At 36.6% G+C, this 22,185-nt stretch overlaps 1 protein-coding gene across 1 annotated transcript in view; it reads left to right on the top strand.

Moving 5' to 3' along the window:
• Positions 1-22,185, top strand: part of ITGBL1 (integrin subunit beta like 1) — a 207,524-nt gene that overhangs the window by 164,208 nt on the left and 21,131 nt on the right. Inside the window, exon 8 of the mRNA XM_058743436.1 lies at positions 18,705-18,821. Coding sequence (XP_058599419.1) covers positions 18,705-18,821 — 117 coding nt within the window. The remainder of the gene's footprint in view (positions 1-18,704; positions 18,822-22,185) is intronic.

The raw sequence follows: 22,185 nt of genomic DNA, 5'->3' as shown, positions 1-22,185 counted from the left end.
ATAATATAAAGGGACTCAAAGTAAGCTTAGTTTCTATTTCAAACAAATGATATTTATCCTACATTTTCTATAGTCAGGGAGATGTGAAGGCTTGCATGAAGGACCAGCATTGCAAATGCCTTTATTTCCTGACATTTTTTTCCATTGCCAATATAGACAGGTAGTCCCATGTAATTTGAGTGTTCTTTTTTTCCCCAACATTCTCCTTCTCTTCCTCTTCTCTTAATTGAAAGAATATTTCCCTCTCTTCCTCCACTCTTATCTGTAAAGTACCCTTTTGATATTCTTATCAAAATTGAATGTTTCGGGGCGCCTGGGTGGCGCAGTCGGTTAAGCGTCCGACTTCAGCCAGGTCACGATCTCGCGGTCCGTGAGTTCGAGCCCCGCGTCAGGCTCTGGGCTGATGGCTCGGAGCCTGGAGCCCGTTTCAGATTCTGTGTCTCCCTCTCTCTCTGACCCTTCCCCGTTCATGCTCTGTCTCTCTCTGTCTCAAAAATAAATAAATGTTAAAAAAAAAAAATTAAAAAAAAAAAAAAAATTGAATGTTTCCACTTATTTGGTAGAATCCCAGGAATGTAGAACACCCTGATTTATCTGGTCATCATGCAGGTTTTCTAGGCAGCCAAGTTTAGCCGTGGATGTCTTTGTGGTCTCTCCTCTAAGTATTTAATTATCTTGAAAGTGAAAAAGACGCCAAGCAGTTTTGTTCTCATGTCTTCCCACAGTCTCTGAACTGTTTCCATGAGTTTTAGCCACTTTTTTTTTTTGCCTTTACTGGCAATAATTATTAGGACATAATTTGAGAATTTATATATTTCCATAAATGTGGATCACTTATGACCCCAGTAAGTTCCATCGTTTGGAATTGTATTTCTGTTTAACTATTTTTACTTCATAGCCAATGGCAGGAAGTCTTTCTTTATCTTAGTTTATCTAGAAAAGAAATTGGGAATCACAAGCAGTTGGCTTTCTATTTGTGATGAAAGGCAACAATTTTAATATCTAAATATAGGTTGATTAAATTCATATGATTTTTATATGTGCATTGCCTAGTAATATTCTTAGAGGAGAATATTGCTGGTAATACCATAGTAGCTGCCATTAGAGTCTAACAAATTATCCAACCTGGTCAGACATATTTGGAACATTTAACTAGAAAACAGAACTGGTAGCTATAACTGATGCAGGTTTGTGAATGAAATGCTATAGCTACACTTGAGACACTTTAGAGATCATTTAGTCTAATGACTAAAGATCATTAGTCATTAGACTAATGACTAAATTAGACTAGACTAGAGATCATTTAGTCTTTGCACAGAGAACAAGAAACTGAACTGTGAAAAGCGAAAGTGACTAGTGCAGGCTAGATAAAAACATTTATTGAAAAATAAACCTTTCTCAACTGTAATGTGATGTCACCTCTGTCATAAGTCAACTGGCCTTATACTGTATAGGTCTTCTTCCAGTGTTTTCATTTTGTTCCATTTGTCTATTTGTCTGGTATTTTATCAGCAATATATTCTTAAATACCATAGCTTTATAGGAAGTCTAGTATTGTAATCTCTTCACCCATTTTTCTTCCATAACAATACTCTGGCTATTTTCATCCCTTTGCATTTACATACTATTAATGATAACTGAATACTTAGGGATGCATTAAATCTATACAACAATTGTTGGAGAATTAACACTATTAAGGTCCTAATTAATTAACATAGCATACCTTTGCTCCTATTTATATGTTCTTTAATTTCATTTAGTAGTTTATAGCTTTCTACATAGGAGACTTAACATCTTTCATGAGTATTCCCATTTTATGTTTTTTATGCTATTAAAAATTAAACCTTTAAAGAAATTTCATGTTTATGCTATGTTAAAATGCAACTAAATTTTAAAATATTAACCACTTATGTCTTATGACCTTGCTAAATTTACTTCTTAATTTTAATGGTTTATATGTAGTTTTTTTTCCTACTAGTATAGTCACTCCATAGGTGAATAATGACAGTATTATTTCGTCCTTTTTTATGCTTTTTAATTCTTTTTCTTGCCTTAGAATACTCTATAAGACATCTGTATGATATTTATTAGAAATAGAGATAGTGGACATTCTTGTCTTGCTCCCAGTCTTTGGTAAAATGTTTTCAGTATTTTGCTTCTAACTATGATGTTTGCTATAGATTTATTTTAGACCATAATCAAAATAAGGAAGATAAGAAAGGTATCTTTTATTCTTTAATTTTTTGCATGAAGGAGTTCTGAATATTATCAAATATATAATATGTACCTATTTAGATGACAATATTTTTTCTGTTAATGTGATGAAATATTTTGATTGATTTTTAAATGCTAAACCAGCTCTTTAATCCTGGGCTAAACCCATTTGGATATGAATCTTTTTAAAAATGGCTGGATTCCATTCTTCACAGAGCTAGAATGAACAATCCTAAAATTTGTATGGAACTGAAAAAGACCCCAAACAGCCAAAGCAATCTTGAAAAAGGAAACCAAAGCTGGAGACATCACAATCCCAGACTTCAAACTATACTACAAAGCTTTAATCATTAAGACAGTATGGTATTGGCACAAAAATAGACACTCAGATCAACGGAACAGAATAGAGAAACCAGAAATTGACCCACAAATATATGGCCAACTAATCTTTGACAAAGCAGGAAGGAATATCCAATGGAATAAAGACAGTCTCTTCAGCAAATGGCGTTGGGAAAACTGGACAGCGACATGCAGAAAAATGAACCTGGACCACTTGCTTACACCATACACAAAAATAAACTCAAAATGGATGAAAGACCTAAACGTACAACAAAAAGTCACCAAAATTCTGGAGGAGAAAACAAGCAACAACCTCTTTGACCTCAGCCACAGCAACTTCTTAATTGACATATCTCCAGAGGCAAGGGAAACAAAAGCAAAAATGAACTGTTGGGACCTCATCAAGATAAAAATCTTCTGCACAATGAAGGAAACAATCAGCAAAACTAAAAGGCAACCGACAGAATAGGAGAAAATATTTGCAAATGACATATCAGATAAAGAGTTAGTATACAAAATCTATGAAGAACTTATCAAACTCAACACCCCAAAACAAATAATCCAATGAAGCAATGAGCAAAAGACATGACTAGACACTTTTCCAAAGAAGACATCCAGATGGCTAACAGGCACATGAAAAAATGTTCAACATCACTCATGATCAGGGAAATATAAATCAAAACCACAGTGAGATACCAGCTCACACCTGTCAGAATGGCTGAAATTAACAACTCAGGAAACAATAGATGTTGGTGAGGATGCAGAGAAAGAGGAACCCTTCTGCACTGCTGGTAGGAATGCAAACTAGTGCAGCCACTCTGGAAAACAGTATGGAGATCCCTCAAAAAATTTAAAATAGAGCTATCCTAAGACTCAACAATTGCAATACTAGGTATGTATCCAAAGGATAAGGAGTGCTGATTCAAAGGGGCACATGCACCCCAATGTTAATAGTCACACTATCAACAATAGTCAAAGTATGAAAAGAGCCCAATGTCCATTGACTCATGAAAGGATAAAGAAGATGTATATATATATATATATATACACACACACACACACACACACACACACGCACATACACACACAATGGAATATTACACAGTGATCAAAAATGATGAAATCTTGCCATTTGCCACAATGTGGATGGAGTTAGAGTGTATTATGCTAAGCAAAATAAGTCAGAGAAAGACAAATTTCATATGATTTCACTCATATGTGGAATTTAAGATACAAAACAGATAAACATAAGGGAAGGGAAGCAAAAATAATATAAAGACAGACAGAGAGAGAGAGAGAGAAACCATAAGAGACTCTTAAATACAGAGAACAAACTGAAGGTTGCTAGAGGGGTGTTTGGTGGGGGAATGGGCTAAATGGACAAGGGGCATTAAGGAGGACACTTGTTGGGATGAGTAAGTGATGAATCACTGGGTTCTACTCATGAAATCATTATTACACCATATATTAACTAACTTGGATTTATTTTTAAAAATAAATAAATAATAAAAGAAAATGGCTGGATTCAAAGTTTGTGAGAGATTGATTTGGAACATCTGTTTTCTATGATGTCCTCGTGTGATTTTGTTGTCAAGGTTATTATACCATCATGAAATTTAAATTCTAACCTTTGACTTTTATAAGAAATTACTTTGATTCTATAGACATTTTTCATTTATATTTTCCCCTATATTTTGGGTTTTATTTTTCATTATTTTAGTGTTTATATTTTGGATCATTTTCATAGTGTGTGAGAAACTTTTCTTTAGTATTTTTTCTGATAAGGCTCTTCTGATCATCGCTTCTTTTAGTTTTTGTTTGTCTGGGGGTGTCTTCATTTTGTAATCAAATTGGAAGGATATTTTTGTTAGGTATAGAACTGTAATTTGACAGTTTCTTTCAGAATTTTAAATGTCATTCCGTTGCTGTCTGGCATAAGCATTTATTTTGATTATTCAGTTGTCAGTGTTCTTGATTTTTTTCTTTGAAGGTAATGCATCTTTTTATCTCTGACTACTTTTAAGACTTTCTCTTTGTCTTTCAGCAATTGACTATGCTGTGTCTCACCTAAGATTTGTGGTTTTCTATATATTTATTCTCCTTAAGCTTCATGAAGCTTCTCGAATCTATAGTTCAAATTTTTTGGCACTTGTTTTAGTTTACTAGGGCTGCCATACTAAACTACTACCAAGTGCGTGGCTTAAATAATAGAAATTTATTTCCTCACAGTCCTAGAGGCTGTAAGTCCAAGATCAAATGTGATCAAGGTTGATTTTTTCTGAGGGTCTCTCTCCTTGGCTTGTACATGACCATATTCTCTCTGTGTCTTCACATGATCTTCCCTTGATGTGTCTATGTTCTAATCTTCTCTTTTATAAAATCACCAGGTTTGAGTCTCCCTTGAATGGCCTATTTTAACCTTAATTACCTCTTTAAAGATCCTATCTCCAGATATAGTCACATTCTGAGGTACTGGGGATTAGGAATTCAACAGATGATTTTTTAGGGGGGAGTGCACAATTCAGCCCATATTAGAAATGTTTTCTCCATGATCTCTTAAAATATTACTTCTGCCTCATTCTATCTTTTATTTCTCAGAACAATGCATGACATATTATTTCATGTCCAGTAGGTCTTTTATGCTCTCTTCCCCTCATTCTTTTTGTTTTCTATGCTTCAGTCTAGGTATTTTCTACCAACTTACTTCCACTTTACTGATCGTCTCTTCTATGTCTAATCTACCATTGTATCTCTTATTCAATTTTAATTTCATTTACTGTATTTTTAAACTCAGAATTTCCATTTAATTTTTTTACATATAATTCTCTGGTGGATTTCTCCATTTAGTAACATAGTTTCTTGAATATATTAATCATAGTTATTCTAAAATCCACTACCGATAATTCCAGTTTAGTCATCTGTATCATTTTTGGATCTCTTTTTATTGTCTATTTTTTCTTTTTCATTTTTGGTCACTCTATCCTATCTTTTGACATATGTGGGGTTTTTTTTTTATTAAGCATAAATACAGTTTAATAAAATTGGTAGAATTTTGTAAGTTATGCTATCTTTCTTGAAGAGATTTTTTTTTCTAGAAGACATGTGCGAAAGAAGATAGATAATATTAATCCAATTAGGATTTGAAATGATTTCTAAAGTGAAAACCTGGGATGTTTATATGATGTCTGTCAATGCCCTCTTTTTCAAAGTTTCCTGAATTCCAATTGCTATTTTTCTAGTTAGATGAAGTCAAAGCTCTGTTTAGTTTATTCACCTGATAGATGTTGCTTTTTCCTTGCCCTAAAAAGTTTCAGATTTCACAATACAGGAAGAGGATTATTTGCAGAGAAGGTGGAACTTACATCCCTCTGGTTTCTTTTTCTTTAGGTTGTTGGCCACTTAAATCCAGGCTGCCTTGGGAGCCTTTGACTTAATCTTATAGCTGGATTTTTGCTAGTCAAAAATGATTATTGAAGCTAGAGACAAAATGGAGACAGGAATTTCAGGTGCAATAGGGTTTTGTTGAAAAGTAATGCCATTATAAAATGCCTTTTAAAGAAATAGCATTATTTAATATAGAGACCATGAGTTATCTGAAAGATATTGTTGACAGAGGAAAAAAAAGAAATTGGAAGTTCATACAGAGGTAGAAGCATATTAGGCTCTGAAAAATGGAATACTACTTCCAATTATATAAGAAATATAAAAAAATTATTATATATGTGGATCTATTTAGGGAAGCTTTTTACTCTTTAAGTTACATGTTTATTTAATTTTGAAATGTTAAATACTGTGCCACAAACCAACATCATAGTGGTACTTAAGAAACCCAAACGGATACTTAAAAATAGATTTTTATTTCAGTATTTTTAGAGGTACTTATTAAGTAGGTATTCCCAATTTTGAAAATTTTTAAATTGATAGGTTAAGTTATTCCCTAGGTTATTAAGCATATAAGTAGTCAGTATTAAATTCTGTCTTGGGTCTTCCTGAGTTAAGAACACAAACTCTTAACTCTTATCAAAGATTCCCTTCTTAGGGAGCTAACCCCTGTCATGGCAGTGCCTTCCGTTAGGGAATACTCTGACAAGTAGGATGTTATTTATTACAGTATACTAAGCTCTGCTTCCTTATTACTCTAACCTATTAATTCTGAATATGCCAATTGTGCTGTAAAATACCGAAGTTCAATAAGTTTTCTATATTTATAAATTTTAAGTTTATTGAATTTCTAACATTTTTGGCTGTGCAATTCCCAGGCTCTGCATATGTTTGACACTGCATTATTGAAAAAATTGGCTTAAATCCTGAATATGATGTTAAAGAATATTTCCCAAAACTGAATGTAAAATGCGTGGGTCGGTATATGCATAATTATTGATAAGACTTTAGTTTTTAAGAAAATTTAGCTACTTAGATACATTATGGCTAGAGTTTTACTTACATATGTTTAAATTTTAAAATATTTTTATTTTTAAACAATTTCAAACTTAGAAGACCTAAGAATAGTGTAAAGAGCTTTTTTACATGAACCATTTGAGGATAAATTGCTCACATGGAGTTCTGTCACCTTCAACTTTAAATGTACTTGTATATATACATTCTCATATTATGTATACACTTATATATATACACAATGTTTTTTCTAATGTTTTATGATTTGGTGAAATCAGTATTAGGAAGCAAAAATAATACAAAAAAAGCTATCATTAGGAAATATTGCTTTTTGGTTAATTTTTTCTAATTTTAAAAGCCTACCTTGGGGCACCTGGGTGGCGCAGTCGGTTAAGCGTCCGACTTCAGCCAGGTCACGATCTCACGGTCCGTGAGTTCGAGCCCCGCGTCAGGCTCTGGGCTGATGGCTCGGAGCCTGGAGCCTGTTTCCGATTCTGTGTCTCCCTCTCTCTCTGCCCCTCCCCCGTTCATGCTCTGTCTCTCTCTGTCCCAAAATAAATTAAAAATGTTGAAAAAAAAAATTAAAAAAAAAAATGCCTACCTTGTCATTCATGGAAAATGTATTATTTATTGTGACATATATTTCATTGTTCAATTTGTTAAATAAATTTCCTAATTATCTCTGATGTGGGGAGAAAGTTCACAATTATTTCAAATCAATTTAATTACCACTGAAATGTGTATTAAGGAAGTGATATATTCACTCACACTTTGGAATTTTTTTTTAAGTGACAAAACCCAAGGATTTAATAGTGACTAGGGCCTGATTCCACACTACCCTTCCATTGCCCAAATAAAGTTTATTTTCAAGAAACTTTCTGTAAAAACATTTCTTTGATTCTATCAAACACAGCACTCTCACTGGTGAATGGCAGTTGTTGCCTATGACTACCCTATGGCATTTGTCCCATAGAGTCTTTCATGGTGAATTAAAGTTGTATGTGTTTATTTATGACTTAGAATGGGATAATTAAAGTCAATGCCAAGAAAAGGCCCTGATATGATAGGATTTATGTTTGCAGAATCTCCAGATCTTGTTTCTGAAACAAGGTACTATTCATTGTCTAGCTAATAGGTTCACCCGCTAGGAAGAAGGAGATTCTTATTTTAATTGATACTGGGCACTTCATGATGGGCCACACTCATCAATTACTTAAGCTCCATATTTTTTAACCTCAGTCATTCACTGACTTTTCAAACCTTTGACCTGCTGCAGAAGGTTTCTGACTTACGTTGACAAATGAGTGTGATATTTCTCCCTAATTTATAAATGTCTTTGTTAGAAAAAAAATGAATCTTGAGTAATTGTTATTTTAGAAACTATCTTAAGGTTGAAATAGTGCCATAATCTAATTTAGAAGCCTAATGGATGTCCTCAGTGATGCTTTGTTTGATACATTGGAAAATATTTAGGGAAAAGTGAGACCTGGTACACAATTTCCCATTTTCAGTTTTAGGCACTTTAGGGCAGGCAACAGAAAATTATATTAGTTCTACGTTTGCTTAAATGTCTCATTTCCTCACATATTCCATGATTGATTAATCTTCGTGTACTAAGACAGTACAAACAGAAGAATTGACATTTATCCATATTTTTAAAAGTCATGAGCAACTCTTCCTTGGTTGATAATTGTGATGTCAATGTGGCTTGAATTATGAGAAGTCTCACCTCCCATTTTGGGAGGTGAAACGTTCTTCTTCCCTTTCAAATGTCTGATGGGAGATTACTTCATTCTCACACACAAAATATTTGTACTCAGATGAAATGGTACAGAATATTATAGTTCTCAAGTGTTTAATTCCATCTCATAGAAATTTCAGGAGAACTTAGGATGCATTTGGCAGGAGTTTTTCTAGTGCAATCAGGTTGCTATGGTAAACCTATTATTTTAGGCAAAGGAGGACTGTGTTAGTAAAGTGCTAATCTCTTTTCTGTTTTATGTGAGCCTCTAATTACTATCTAGCTATTGAGCGTGTACTGCAAGTGTGGTTTTTACCATTTTAAAAAGTGAAAGAAAATAAGGTCATAGAGAGTGTGCCTGCTGTTACTGCACTAACAGGTGCATTTGAGAATATAGTGCTCTTCCTAGTTAATCTCATTCTGGATCAGGAAATACAGGTGTTTGTCTGTCTGTTTGTTTGTTTGTTTGTTTAGAGAAATGGAATAGGAAAGGAATGGATTTTATGTGAGTAATTGAGATGCAAGCCTCCCAACATGTTTTCTATTGTAAAAATGTAACATCTATTGTTTATTGAGCACTTACCTTGTGTCAGGCCTTGTCTTATGTACTTTATATGCACTACAACATTTAGCATTTACAATAACATTGTTACCAGTTTTATTATTATTCCCATCACACGACCATGATAAATTAGGTTTAACTGGTTCTTCCAAGGAATTACATTTAATGGTGGACATGCCAAGATTAGAATCTAAATTTATTTAATGTCAGATCCCATGCTTTTAGTTGTATCTGGGCCACAAAATGTATCTCCCTTTCTCTTTACCTTACTGACATTTAACAAACACTTTGAGACTTATTGCCACATCCAGGTCACCTTTATCAGAAACTTTTTCTAACCTTGTAAGGTGTGTGTGCTTGTATATTTCACCTTTAGTCCCTCCACTAATGAAAGTTTTTAAATGTTCTCCATTATTTTGTATCTTCCGTAGCTAGCATAATACTTAACCCATAGTTGATATTCAAAATGTGTTTGTTGAGTGAATGAATGAGGGAGTGATCAAATTGGTACAGATATTCAAGGTTGATGAGCCCAGTTGAATCTATTCTTGAGCACGAACATGTTTTCTATGCGGTATAGTTTGAAGGAAGTGAGAATCATTCTCCACCTAAACACCTCAAATGTCAGCATATAAGGTAGAAATGATTTGTGTGTTTGGTTGTGTGTTGTGTTTTCAGTTATGGTCTCTGCAGATGTTTTCAGTCTTTGTTATTCAGGTCCATATATCTAACATGCGGTGTCTGAAAATTCCAGATTATAATCCTGCACAAATGCACAAGCATATTATTGGCAGTAATAGAGAAGATTCAGTTGGTCATTAGCATCTAATGCAGTATGGGTTTACCCAATTAGTTTATGAAGGGACTCTTCCTTAACTGTTAATACATGAGATGAGGGATTAGTGTCTATCTTGTTTACCTTTGTATCTCCTCATCTAGCATATAGTAACTAGTCACTGATGGTTTGAAAGCTGTGCCCTGTGGAGATGAGGCCTTAAAAAGAGAAGTTTGAAAAGAGTGAAGGGTAGGAGAAGGCAGAGTTTAAAGATTTAGAGATTTGTCATGGTTAAGATTGTATAAGAAGAGGAATCCAAGAAGAAAAGATATTCCCAGAAGAAAGAGGGAGGGAACAAACATGGTGTGTGTGTGTGTGTGTGTGTGTGTGTGTGTGTGTGGAGAGAGAGAGAGAGAGAGAGAGAGAGAGATGGAAGAGGTTCGTTGGAGGACAAAGAAGGGAGTAGAGGATGAAGAGGAGGAATAGGAGGTAAAGGAAGAAGAGATATATAGTCTAAAAAATAAATGTCACCTTCACAGTTTCACATTGTTAGCTTTATATCAGTTTTGGGAAATCAGCTTCTAGCAGAGATAAACACCTTTTCTTCAGACAATGCTTGTAGATCTCTCTCCATTTTCATTTGGAAAGAGTCACCCAAACATCCCTAAATATTAAAAAGGACAACCAACAATAGTTCTATAAACAATTGAGGAATAAGAGTTGACCTTTCCATCCCTTCACACACCCTGTGACCTTGAGAGAAAACCTTTTCACCCTGTGTCCTTGAGAAAGTAACATATTATCTCATTCTCAGAGACTCATTTTCCTTATCTGTAAATTGTAGGGCTAGTTGGACTTGATCATCCTCCATGATTTTCCATCTCTAACAATCTCCAGTTTTATGAAATAATTAAACGAATATTTCTACCATAGCTGTGCTCTGGTAGTTAATAAGGATGAAAACTAGTGAGATTAATAAATAAGGAGTATTTTTTAGTTTTAAATTTTTATTTAAATTCTTGTTAGTTAACATATAGTATAATATTAGTTTCAGGTATAGAATTTAGGGATTCATCACTTACATACAACACCCAGTGCTCATCACAACAAGTGCCCTCCTTAATACCCATCACCCATTTAGTCCATCTCCCGCCCACCTTCTCCCTGGTAACCATCAGTTTGTTCTCTATAGATAAGAGTCTATTTCTTGACTTGTCTCTCTCTTTTTTTCCCCATGTTCATTTGTTTTGTTTCTTAAATTCTCCATTGGAGTGAAATCATAAGGTATCTGTCTTTCTCTGACTGACTTATTTTGTTTAGCATAATACACTCTAGCTCCATCCACATCATCGCATATGGCAAGATTTCATTCTTTTTGATGGCTGAGTAACATCCATTGTCTATGTGTGTGTGTGTGTGTGTGTGTACTCACACCAATTCTTCTTTATCCATTCTTCAGTAGATGGACTCTTTCCATAATTTGGCTATTGTTGATAATGCTGCTATAAACATATTTATAAATAAATAAAGTTTTAATCTTTTAATTTCTAAAAATGTAAATGAGGCAATCTACCTTTTATAAAGGTATCAAGCTGCTCTTTTATTTCATCTTATAATTTAATGGTACGTAGCTATCCTATAGGTAGAAAGAAAGTCCTATTTTCTCTTTCTACTTCGGTATTAAAATAAAGGTATTTTATTTGTCTATTCCTTGAAGCATCTTGTGAGTAAAATCTAAAACACCGTAAATTAGGGTTTCTCCAGTCTATATCAGGTAAAATCTTATTAACTTGAAACTTTCGGAGCTTTCAAATATTTTAATGAAGCAGGTGACTTCCCTTCAAAGTATAATTATTTTAAATTTGCAGTTTATTTCCATGAGATTCACTAAGAGATATAAATAATTTATGTTAATACTGATCATCATGTAGTATTTCTATTTTGAATTATCCATTTTGTCCTTAGTCTGTTTTCTCATGGGTGTGCATTATTGGTCATTTATATATGAGCTCATATGTATAGTCATTTTTTTTGAGAGAGATAGAGAGAGCATGCGCTTGGGGGAGGAGCAGAGAGAGAAAGGTAGAAAGAGAAATCCCAAGCAGGCTCCACACTGACACCACAGAGCCCAACACAGGACTCAAACCCACAAACCATGAGATCATGACCTGAACTGAAACCAAGAGTCGGACGCTTAACCAACTGAGCCACCCAGGTGCCCCATATAGTTATTTTTTATTATGTTTTATTTGTGCAAATATTTTGTCTCCATTTATTGTTTATGTGTAAGTCTTATGTTATTGTTTTAAATATTGTTTATGGTAAAACTTGTCAGTTTTTTAGTGTTTCTGGTTTGTTGTCATGTTTTGGATAGTCTTTCCCACCCGAGGGTTATGAAAACTCCCACCTATATTCCTGTCCAGGATTTTATGTGTTAAACTTCTACATTTAAATGTTGAATACATTGGGAATTTATTTAGTTGCAATGAATGAGTTAAGTAAAGGGTCTGATCTTTTTGCAACATAGCTCACTGGTTGTAGGAGACTTGTTTGATAAATAATCCATGATGCCCAAGAAAATATATAGCATATTAACTTATAACATTATGAATCATTACAAAGTAGTAACATACAAAGCCTTGACCTGGGTGCAAAAATAGAATAATTCCAAGATCCCAAGAGCTCCCACCCACCCCTCCTCAATTACTACCAACACCCTCCTCTGCAAAAATGACCATTATTCTCACTTTTAAGGTGTTCTATGCCTTTCTTTAAAAAAAATTATTTTAGAGAGAGTTGGGGAGAGGGGCAGAGGGAGAGAGAGAGAAACAGAGAGACAGAGAATCTTAAGCAAGCTCCACGTGGAGCCTGACATGGGGCTTGATCCCAGGACCCTGGGATCATGACTTGAGCTGAAATCAAGAATCAGACACTCAACTGACTGAGCCCCCCAGGAGACCCTCTATGCCTTTCTTTAAAGTTTGCCTCCTAAATATATATCCCCAAACACTATGAAGTTTAGACTTGTTTGTTGTGTTGTGAAATATTTCAAACAATATATGTCATTTCGCGGCTGACTTCTTGCACTCTACATTATGTGTTGAAGATTCAAGCATGATGTGGCAAGTAGCAGTGTCTCCTTCACTCTAATTGTTGTACAGTGATCCCCTTAAGAATATAACTGACACTTATATATTCTGTCACTGATGGATATTTGAGTCTCCTTTGAGACTCTTAGGAATAGTGTTGCTATGATTGTTCTGGAACATCTCCTGGTACAAATGAGTATAATTTTCTCCAGTGAATATGACCAAGAATTGAGTTGCTGGTTCATAGATTATGCATATTGACTTTACTAGATAATGCTAAGCAGTATTCCAGAATATTCTGCCAATTTATAACTGTACCAGCTGTAAAAATATGCCCTGTGTTTCCACGCCATTTTCAAAACTTGTTATAGTCAGTTCTTAAATGTTTGCTCATGTGGTTGGTTTGGGATAGAATTTCAATATGGTTTTACTTTGCATTTCCCATATGATTTAGAAGGGAGTATCTTTTCAAATGTCTACAGACCGTATGAATTTTCTATTAAAACAAATATTAAAAATGTTGCCCATTCAGTTTTGTAATTATAATAGTAAATTTTGTCAATAATACTCAAAACAAATGTGTAATATTTGGAAATATCATTCTCCAACACTGTTATTTGGAGTTAATACCTTGTGAAAGGAAATAGGATATAGAAGGATAGCAGAAATTATAGACTTACATATCCCTTGTTTAGAATTGTACTCCCATATCTGATTAGGTGCTTCACACAAAACAGATCCTTCATATTTGCTGAATTTCAGATGTGAAACTGTTTGGAATCTGTCAGTTTGGAATAAGTGCATGAGGGTTTAAAATTTTAACATGGTACTTACAGAAAAGTATACTCCAAGCCCAACATATGCACGTGTTTAGCTCTCTTAGTGAGTGTAAGAAAACTTAAAGATGATATTAAAGTGAGGTGTATTTTATTTGTTAAAATGACTAGTTGTGCATAGCAGTATGAACTGCATTTTGTCAGTCTTGGAGTGTTTCTTTATTGCATGGAAGTGTCAAATTAGAAATGTTTAAGTAAAATCTTTTTAAATCAGAACTTCTAGATACCTGCGTTAGGTCATTACTCTATGCTAATGTATAAGCCTTAAAATACAGTACATAAGGATTGCCATATCATGTATCATTGGACTGACTTTTTGTGTGCTCTTAAAGGTTATCTGCTTTTTAAAAATGTAATAGGAATGGACAGACTCAGTGTAAAGTTCACGTAAGTTTTGGTTGGATGATATTGATGATGTTGGCTGAATTAGTTTCTTCTCAGATGGTTATTTCTGTCCTTTCCATCTGTTCTTGAATTATCTTTTCAAAAATTACTCGGCTTATTTGTATTTCTTTGAGTGTATCTTTCATTAGATTCTCTTCCCAATTTGTTATACAAAATGGCACTTATTAGTACTAGACATACAAACTTCCACCATCCTTCATTCTTACTTATGTGAATACTGATAGTCATTTGAGAAGCTACATTTATATCTCCACAACACTAAAATAGCCATTGAAATAATAATATCATTTAGCAAATAAAGGAAGGAGATTGGATTCAGTCTCTTGTTGAAAAAGTGAAAGACAATAAATCTGTCAGTGTTTCCTACTCCATCAACAGAGAACTTTGCTGGCTGCCAATAGGTTATTAATCTCACTGTCAGCCTGGACCACAGAGAGTTCAGTATTTGTGGTCGATTCAAGCATGCGCTTATCTAGTATAAAGTTTACATTCAGTGATCTACTAGGGGTGTGTACAAATTACTGTGGGATCAGAGAGAAAGAACAACTCATTGAGGTAACCCAACAGGGATGGCGAGGAAAGTTTCGTAGAGGAGAGGAGATCTGAGTTGGCTGTTGAACATTGGATTAGAAAGTATAGAGAAAGTGGTAGAGTGCACAACAGAGAGAATAAGTGGAGCAAAAATCAGTCTCTGAACATGAGTGTACTATGAACACTGGATGTGTACTGGGAAAGGTGAGTTGGACCAGGGGTGGAGAGCTCTGTTGAGGAATTTGATCTCTGCCTTGAAGGTCCCGTGGAACCATTAATTGAAAAAGGGTTACATAATCATAGACATGTTTTAAGAAAGTGGATCTGGGGCGCCTGGGTGGCTCAGTAGGTTGATCCTTGATTTGGGCTCAGGTCATGATCTCATGATCCATGAGATCAAGTCCCACATCGGGCTCCACACTGACAGCATGGAGCCTACTTGGGAATCTCTCTCTCCCTCTCTCATTGCCCCTTCCCTGCTCATAGTCTTGCTTCCTCTCCCTTGCTCTTGCTCTCTCTCACAATAAACAAATGAACTTTAAAAAAAAGTGGATCTTATGAAATTTGAAACTGGAAGGAGAAGAATAGCTTATTAAAAGAAAAAGGGAATCATATATATCAAATATATATATATATATATATATATATATTTGATATATTTGATATATATATATTTGATATATATTTGGTGACCCATCAAATGATGGTGACCTTCTCCTGATAACAGGATACAGGAAGAGAAGTAGGTTTGTGAATAAAGGTGATGGGCTTGCTGTGGGACATATTTCACTGATGTAACTGTGGGAAGCACAAATGAAGTTTTCTGGCCAATTGGAAAGGCATATTTATTCTGGAGGAGACATTCTAAATTTAAGTTCTATCATTAAAGCTCATGTGTTGTGGGAATATTACTAAACTATTTACATGCAGTGATTGTTTAGTGCATCTGTTCAGTAAGTATCGATTCAAACATCATAAGGACACACAAGAAGGTAGTTGATTCTGCTGTATTTGAGAAGGTACATGAGTAGCAGGGTGCAAGTATCGTGGATTTGGTGACATTGGATATTGAAAGATGAGCAGAAATTTAACTGGCAAGTATATGTCTTGGTTGGTACTGGACTGAAGCTGTGAACTAAGACAGCAAAATAAGGCACTTTAATATGTGGACTGTATGAACAACTGACTCTTCATTAATTTTCTGTAATAAATTAGCCTGTCTTGATTTATGATTTTTTGCATTTCCATATGAAGTTTATATAGCCTATGAACTGTATTACAGCTGTAGCTATAAAGTAAGTCAGCTAACAGTTGGCTTGATATAGCTTTTTAAAACCCCAACAGATTCATGACCAAAAAAAACCCCCAAAAAACAAAAAAACACACCAAGAAATGCAGAGTGGCTAATTATTCTCCAATATTTGAAAAAGGATACCTGAATTATAATCTGCTAGGGAAAAAATGAACCTAGGGCTGAGTATGAACACTTTTCAGTGTAACTTTATAGAAGAAATACAAGACAGAAACTGTCCATAATGAAATAAATGAAACGTTGATATCCGAATCCATATGCCAGCATTTCTGTCATCCTTTCCAGAGAGGCACAGAAACCAATAATGCATATCTGGGAAACTTCCCGAATGCCTTAAAATGTTAATAAATTATCACCACAAATACATATGCCCTCAAACTTAAAAATTGATGTTGATGTGATAACTGGACTGCATTCCCTCTCAGGAATAATGTGGTGGAAGGTTCCCATATCTGTCCATGCAGGACTAGTTAACAGTATGTGGTTGTGCTGCTGACGGTTCTGTGGTTAGTCTCTTTGTCTCCACAGTCAAAAAAATGACATTTTTTGTCATTCACACACACACACACACACACACACACACACACACACTCATAATGAGGGCGGATGTGTTTATGTACACCAGAAGGTAACTGGGGCTCAGGAAATCTGGGTTCCGGTACCAACCTTGCTAATGTCTACTTTGCTGGCCTTAAATAAATCATTTAGCCTCTGCTTGCATGGGCTTCCTCATCTATTAAGTACACTGCAGAATGTCATGGATCCTCTTGACATTTTATAAAAAAATAAATGAGTGCTGGTGTATTTTTCCAAGGAGAGATCTGGGGTCTACCAGTTAGAGTTCTTGTCTGTGGACAACAGAAACCAACTTCATTAACTGGGATGGAATGGATTTTATTAGAAGGGTTTAGGTGCAGAGTGCAAGCTTGGACAACCAGTTCATGCAACAGCCCAGGGAAGCAAGGCCCTGCTGAGAACTAGCCCCTGCTGCCATCACTTTGGAACTGGGTGCCGAGTTCCTCCACTCGTGGACACTCATTTTTGTGCTGTTGCTCTTGCAAACTCTGCCACAGACCCTGTGCCTTTTCTTCCACCCTCAAGAATCAAAGCCCTGGCCAAGACTGTCTGGTGTGTCCCTCTTCTGTCCACCAGTGCGTAGGAAGAGGGAGTATCCCTGGGGAAGGGGAAGAGCTCTGCCTCCTGCTGAACCTGCACCCATCTCCAAGTAGGAAGAGAGACAGGTTGAAGGGCAGCCAGAACAACACTATCTCTTGCAATGTCTTCCACCAGATTCTCAAAGGGACCATGACCCCCACCTCTGCTGCCAGAAAAGATTATGAATCACTGCATTAGATTATCTTTAATTACAGCTCTGAAATTATATGATTCGAAATACTAATTTTCCTTTCTTCCATCATCTACCAACTCAGAATTTCTTTAACAAGATACAAACGCAGCAACAGAATGACTAACAACATTGCAGGGTCAGCCCCGAAGCATCTTATGATCATTTCAGTGGGTGTGTAATTATGATGGTTGGGCTAATGACAGAGAGGAACAGATGTCTTGGAGTAGTCACCCAGCTGAATTTCTGCCAAACCAGCACCGATTCCTCAGACAAAGGGAAATTTTCTTTCTCGTATAGCCTCCCGGTGCTGCGTTGAGTATATTAAAATGCAGTCTGGCTTCACGGCTAAGTGCGCAAATTTTAAGGTTAATAAGAATGGATATAAATTTTGAATCTCTTCCTTATGAGCTGGTTCACCAGGGAAAGGAACTTGGCATCAGTACGTGTCTGTTTCCTGTTTAGTAAAATGATAGTAATAATGCTGGTCAATGTGTGGTATGGTGAAAACAAAATGATGGAATTCAAAGAATTGCAGTGTTTGACACGTAGTTACAGCTCAAGAAATAATGATGAAAGCCATAATGATAGTAGTTAAGGAGTTTCCAAACTTTGAATCCAACTCATTGCAAAGACCGCTTATACTTTAAAATTTCAAGTCAAGAATAATAGTGGTATTAAGGTCGTGCACTTTGATACGTGGTCCCTGTTAAAATGAGTTCTAGGAATTACAAAACTGATGCCCAATTGTCAAAAAACATCACCTCAAAATGTACCTATGAACATCGTTTGCTTATGTGGCCGATAGAGCCCCAGTAACAATACATAAAATATTTTTTTTTAAATGACAACATTATCCTAAGTTATGTCAAAATATGTATGATTTGGTATCTTCAGACTAAGTGGAAGATGAAACGCCCAGAGGGTTTAATAAGAGAGTTCGTCTTGAAAACCGAACAAAACAAAAGCGTCACTCCAGCTCCCGGCCTCCTCGGCACTTGGCCTTGGTCTTGCCGGAGGCGGTAAGAAAATTATCTGTGGAACTATTTCCAAGCGCAGCAGGAACAGGCTTCATGGTGTGTTAGTTGTCTGTATCCTTTGGAAGCCTGGCCGATTCCGTGACCCTCCTAACAAGTGTGCCCTCCCTGTGCGTTTTGCAGGTAAATGCGAATGTGGCAAGTGCACCTGCTACCCTCCGGGAGACCCCAGGGTGTACGGCAAGACGTGTGAATGCGACGGCCGCCGCTGTGAAGGCCTGGACGGCACGGTCTGTGGGGGTAAGCACTTCTCACAGCTTCGCGGCCAGCTTTGCCTGCCTTTCTTACCCTTCTTCTTCTTCTTCTTCTTCTTCTTCTTCTTCTTCTTCTTTAACAGAAGGAAACTCTGTTAAAAAAGAAGATAAGATAACCTGAAGGCAATATACAAGTAAACCTAAAAGCATTATACAATTCGGTTTGTAATGATATTTATTTTCTTGGACTCTTGACTTAGGGATATGTGAAAATACGCAGCCTGCTGGTCACAAAAGGTCGTTGAGATTATGCTAAATCTTGTGAAGATAGCGACAGGTTTTGCTGCACCTGCTCAGTGAGAAATGACGTTTCTTGCTCTGCTAATAAAAACTGGTAGGGGAAGCATGTATTACCTGCAAATGTGGTGGTAAAATCACACTCTACTTACAAAAGCACAGAAGATAGACATTCCATTTCCATGATGGCTGGGAGACCCAACAGGAGCTCACCGAAGGTAATAATCTTCAGAGCAAGGGGGACCCAGGGAAAGGCCAGGCAGCAGAGGGAGTGCAGCACAAATGAGGGTCCTTGAGGGCGAACGTGACAGTGTCTACCCGAGCTTCATGCAGCCAAGGGGATGGAGCCAACCCTCATTGTCCTGTTTCAGTCTTGCAAAACTTCATGTTGTAGAGATGATGCCTGCAGACTGCAGCTCCGTGCAGGTGTCCAGAACCAGCAGATAATGATTGTAATGTGATTGGGTGCTATTATCAGGGAAAAACCAAAATGCACGGACAGCTCACTGAAGGCGGGGATGCCATCTACCTGGCATCCCTGTGTGTCTTTCTCTCTGTTCTCTCTCTGACCAACTATAACACACTGGCGATTTGAACAAACATCCTTTGTTCTTTTCTTTCTCTGTGAGCCAAGGGAAGAGCCCCTTGCACAGTCCCAGAGATTGCTCCTGCTTTCTGCAATTCACAGATGCGACAGGGAGTGAGGTTAGAGGTGTCAGTGTCCCAAAACTAAAAAGTGGCAGAACCCAGGATCTGACGTTCAGTTCACAGATCTTTCTCGATACCACAGTTTTCCCCAGGGTGACATCAAACTGTTTGGACTTTTTGGCAATATTATTTTTAGTTTAGATTTTTTTTTTCTTCATTGGTATCAGTTACCAGAAATATCTAAATCGATTATAGTCTTTTTATTTTTCTGTTAAGTGCTCTATATTTACTAACTCATTTCATTATTTTTTTAAGAATTTTTATTTATTTTTGAGAGAGAGAGGGAGACAGGATCCCAACCAGGCTCTGAGCTGTCAAAGAAGGGCCCGACATGGGGTTTGAACTCATGAACTGTGAGGTCATGACCTGAACCGAAATCAGGAGTTGGACACTTAACCGATTGAGCCACCCAAGTGCTCCCTAACTCATGTAGTTCTTACAATGGTATCTAAAGCCCCTACAAAGAGCCACATACACATCTTTGCTCTTATTATTAGCATTGTCATATCTCTGACATGGAGCATCTATCTCACATGGGTCTCCCTGCCCATCTGCCTCAGTAACCTGGTTGAAATGGCTGATATTGTAGAAACCTATTGCATCTACATACCCATAAATTATAGGCCCCCTCCCCCCAGTGCATCTCTCTCTACAACTTTGGGGAGGAAATCAAAGATGACAACAAATCTGTATAACTCCCTGCTAGATGAAATCAAACATGTGTTAGGTAAGTGAGAGAACATCTCACAAAGTAATTTTTTACACTAATACTTGACTCTGCTTGTCTAAACTCTCTGTATTTTGTCCATCTGTCCAGAGTTATCTGTGCCCCCGGGAAAACTGATTTTCATTAGCTAAACTAGTAAAACACCAATGTATAAACCAGGATACCAGTTACTTGACATCCAACGAGAAATGTAATTGTGCTGGAGACTAGAACACTTTGTAGGGGAACTCAGTGGGAAGTAAGATTCAGAGATAAGGATTTGAATGCAAGGAATGTATTGAAAAGGTGAAGGATACATTGTAGGAGAGTGGGTAAGGGAAGGCAGTCAGTTACATGGTGTTATCAATCCAGTTACCACGGCAGTCAACTGTAGCTTCATCCAAGGACAGGAGATGAACCTCTGGGAGCCCAAGTGAAGTACACAACTCTGATTTTTCCATCAGTCATTGGTCGAGGACTGCTTCTAGGAGCCATGAGCTCGCCTGCCACATCCAGCATGCCTCAAAGGTACACGCATGATCTCAGAGCAGTCTTCTCTGGCTAGAGACACCCTTGGGGCCGAGAACCCCAGGTGGCACCGGGTGGAAGTCCCCAGAACAGTAAGGATGATATTGGTGGGCCCAGCTGCAGCTGCCAAAATACATCTGCCAAAGGAACAGACCACTCATGCCAGGTGGCCTGAGTGTCTTCTCTGGATAGTGCAGCAGACAAACCAGCACAGTCTTATTCTTCAATACTGGTTAGATTCTGCCAACCATCCGATCCAGCCTTTCTTGATACAGGATGTAACGCAGTAGATTAGACAATAGCTGTAGACATGCTAACACCCCTTATCTTCCTGCTATAGCCTTGGTTACAACTTGGAAGATCCTTACTCACACAGTGAGAAATTAATTCTTAGGTGGTTGATCTCACCGAATAGAGATGGTATCATGGAACTTAATTATCAGAGGACAAAGGCATTTTTGAGTTTGGACAGAACTTTGCTGCTGCTCCCGTGTGCTCAAAAGAAGAGCACAGCCCAGCCAGCAGCAGGCACGTAGCAGCCAGATATGCATAGTATCTTTGATCACTATAATCTATAATTGGATGCATCGTCTCAGTGCTTTTTTCTTAAATTGTAAAACCAGATCTAAAAAAAAAATCACCTATGCATTTAATTTCATATTTTAAATCTTATTAAAAACACTTTATCCACCAAAGATTTCCGAATACCTTTCAAGTATGTAAAGGAAAACAATTCTTGGACATTTCCCTTGAAAATATTGTATGTTATTCATAATTTCACTTTCATATGTGAATAATGTCCTTGAGAGATTTAGGGTTGGGTAATACTGGTATTTTAAAAGATTGTCTTTAGGTAACAGTGACTTGTTTTTCCTTCCTTCTTCTGCTTCATCAGAGCTCCTTGAGCTGACCAGCCCAGTTGACAGTGTGGGACATTAAATTCTGCCACCATTTCTTCACTAGGACTTCTGCATGCATCTTTATACATACAAGTCAGTGTGTTTTCTGCTTTTCTTGTCATTTACTTGAGTCTTTACTCTGGATGGTCAATCATATTGTTTGGAGAGGGATAGTTCCAGGACGGAGAGGGAGAGATTTCCCCATCAATGGCCTACTCATGTTTATCCTAAGTAACATACAGCTAGAAAAGCTACATATAACTCACAGCCCA

This window comes from Neofelis nebulosa, chromosome 1 (assembly GCF_028018385.1).
Source record: "Neofelis nebulosa isolate mNeoNeb1 chromosome 1, mNeoNeb1.pri, whole genome shotgun sequence".
Lineage (NCBI taxonomy): Eukaryota > Metazoa > Chordata > Mammalia > Carnivora > Felidae > Neofelis > Neofelis nebulosa.
The sequence above is the reverse complement of the archived record's forward strand: the minus strand, read 5'-3'. Positions and strand labels throughout refer to the sequence as shown.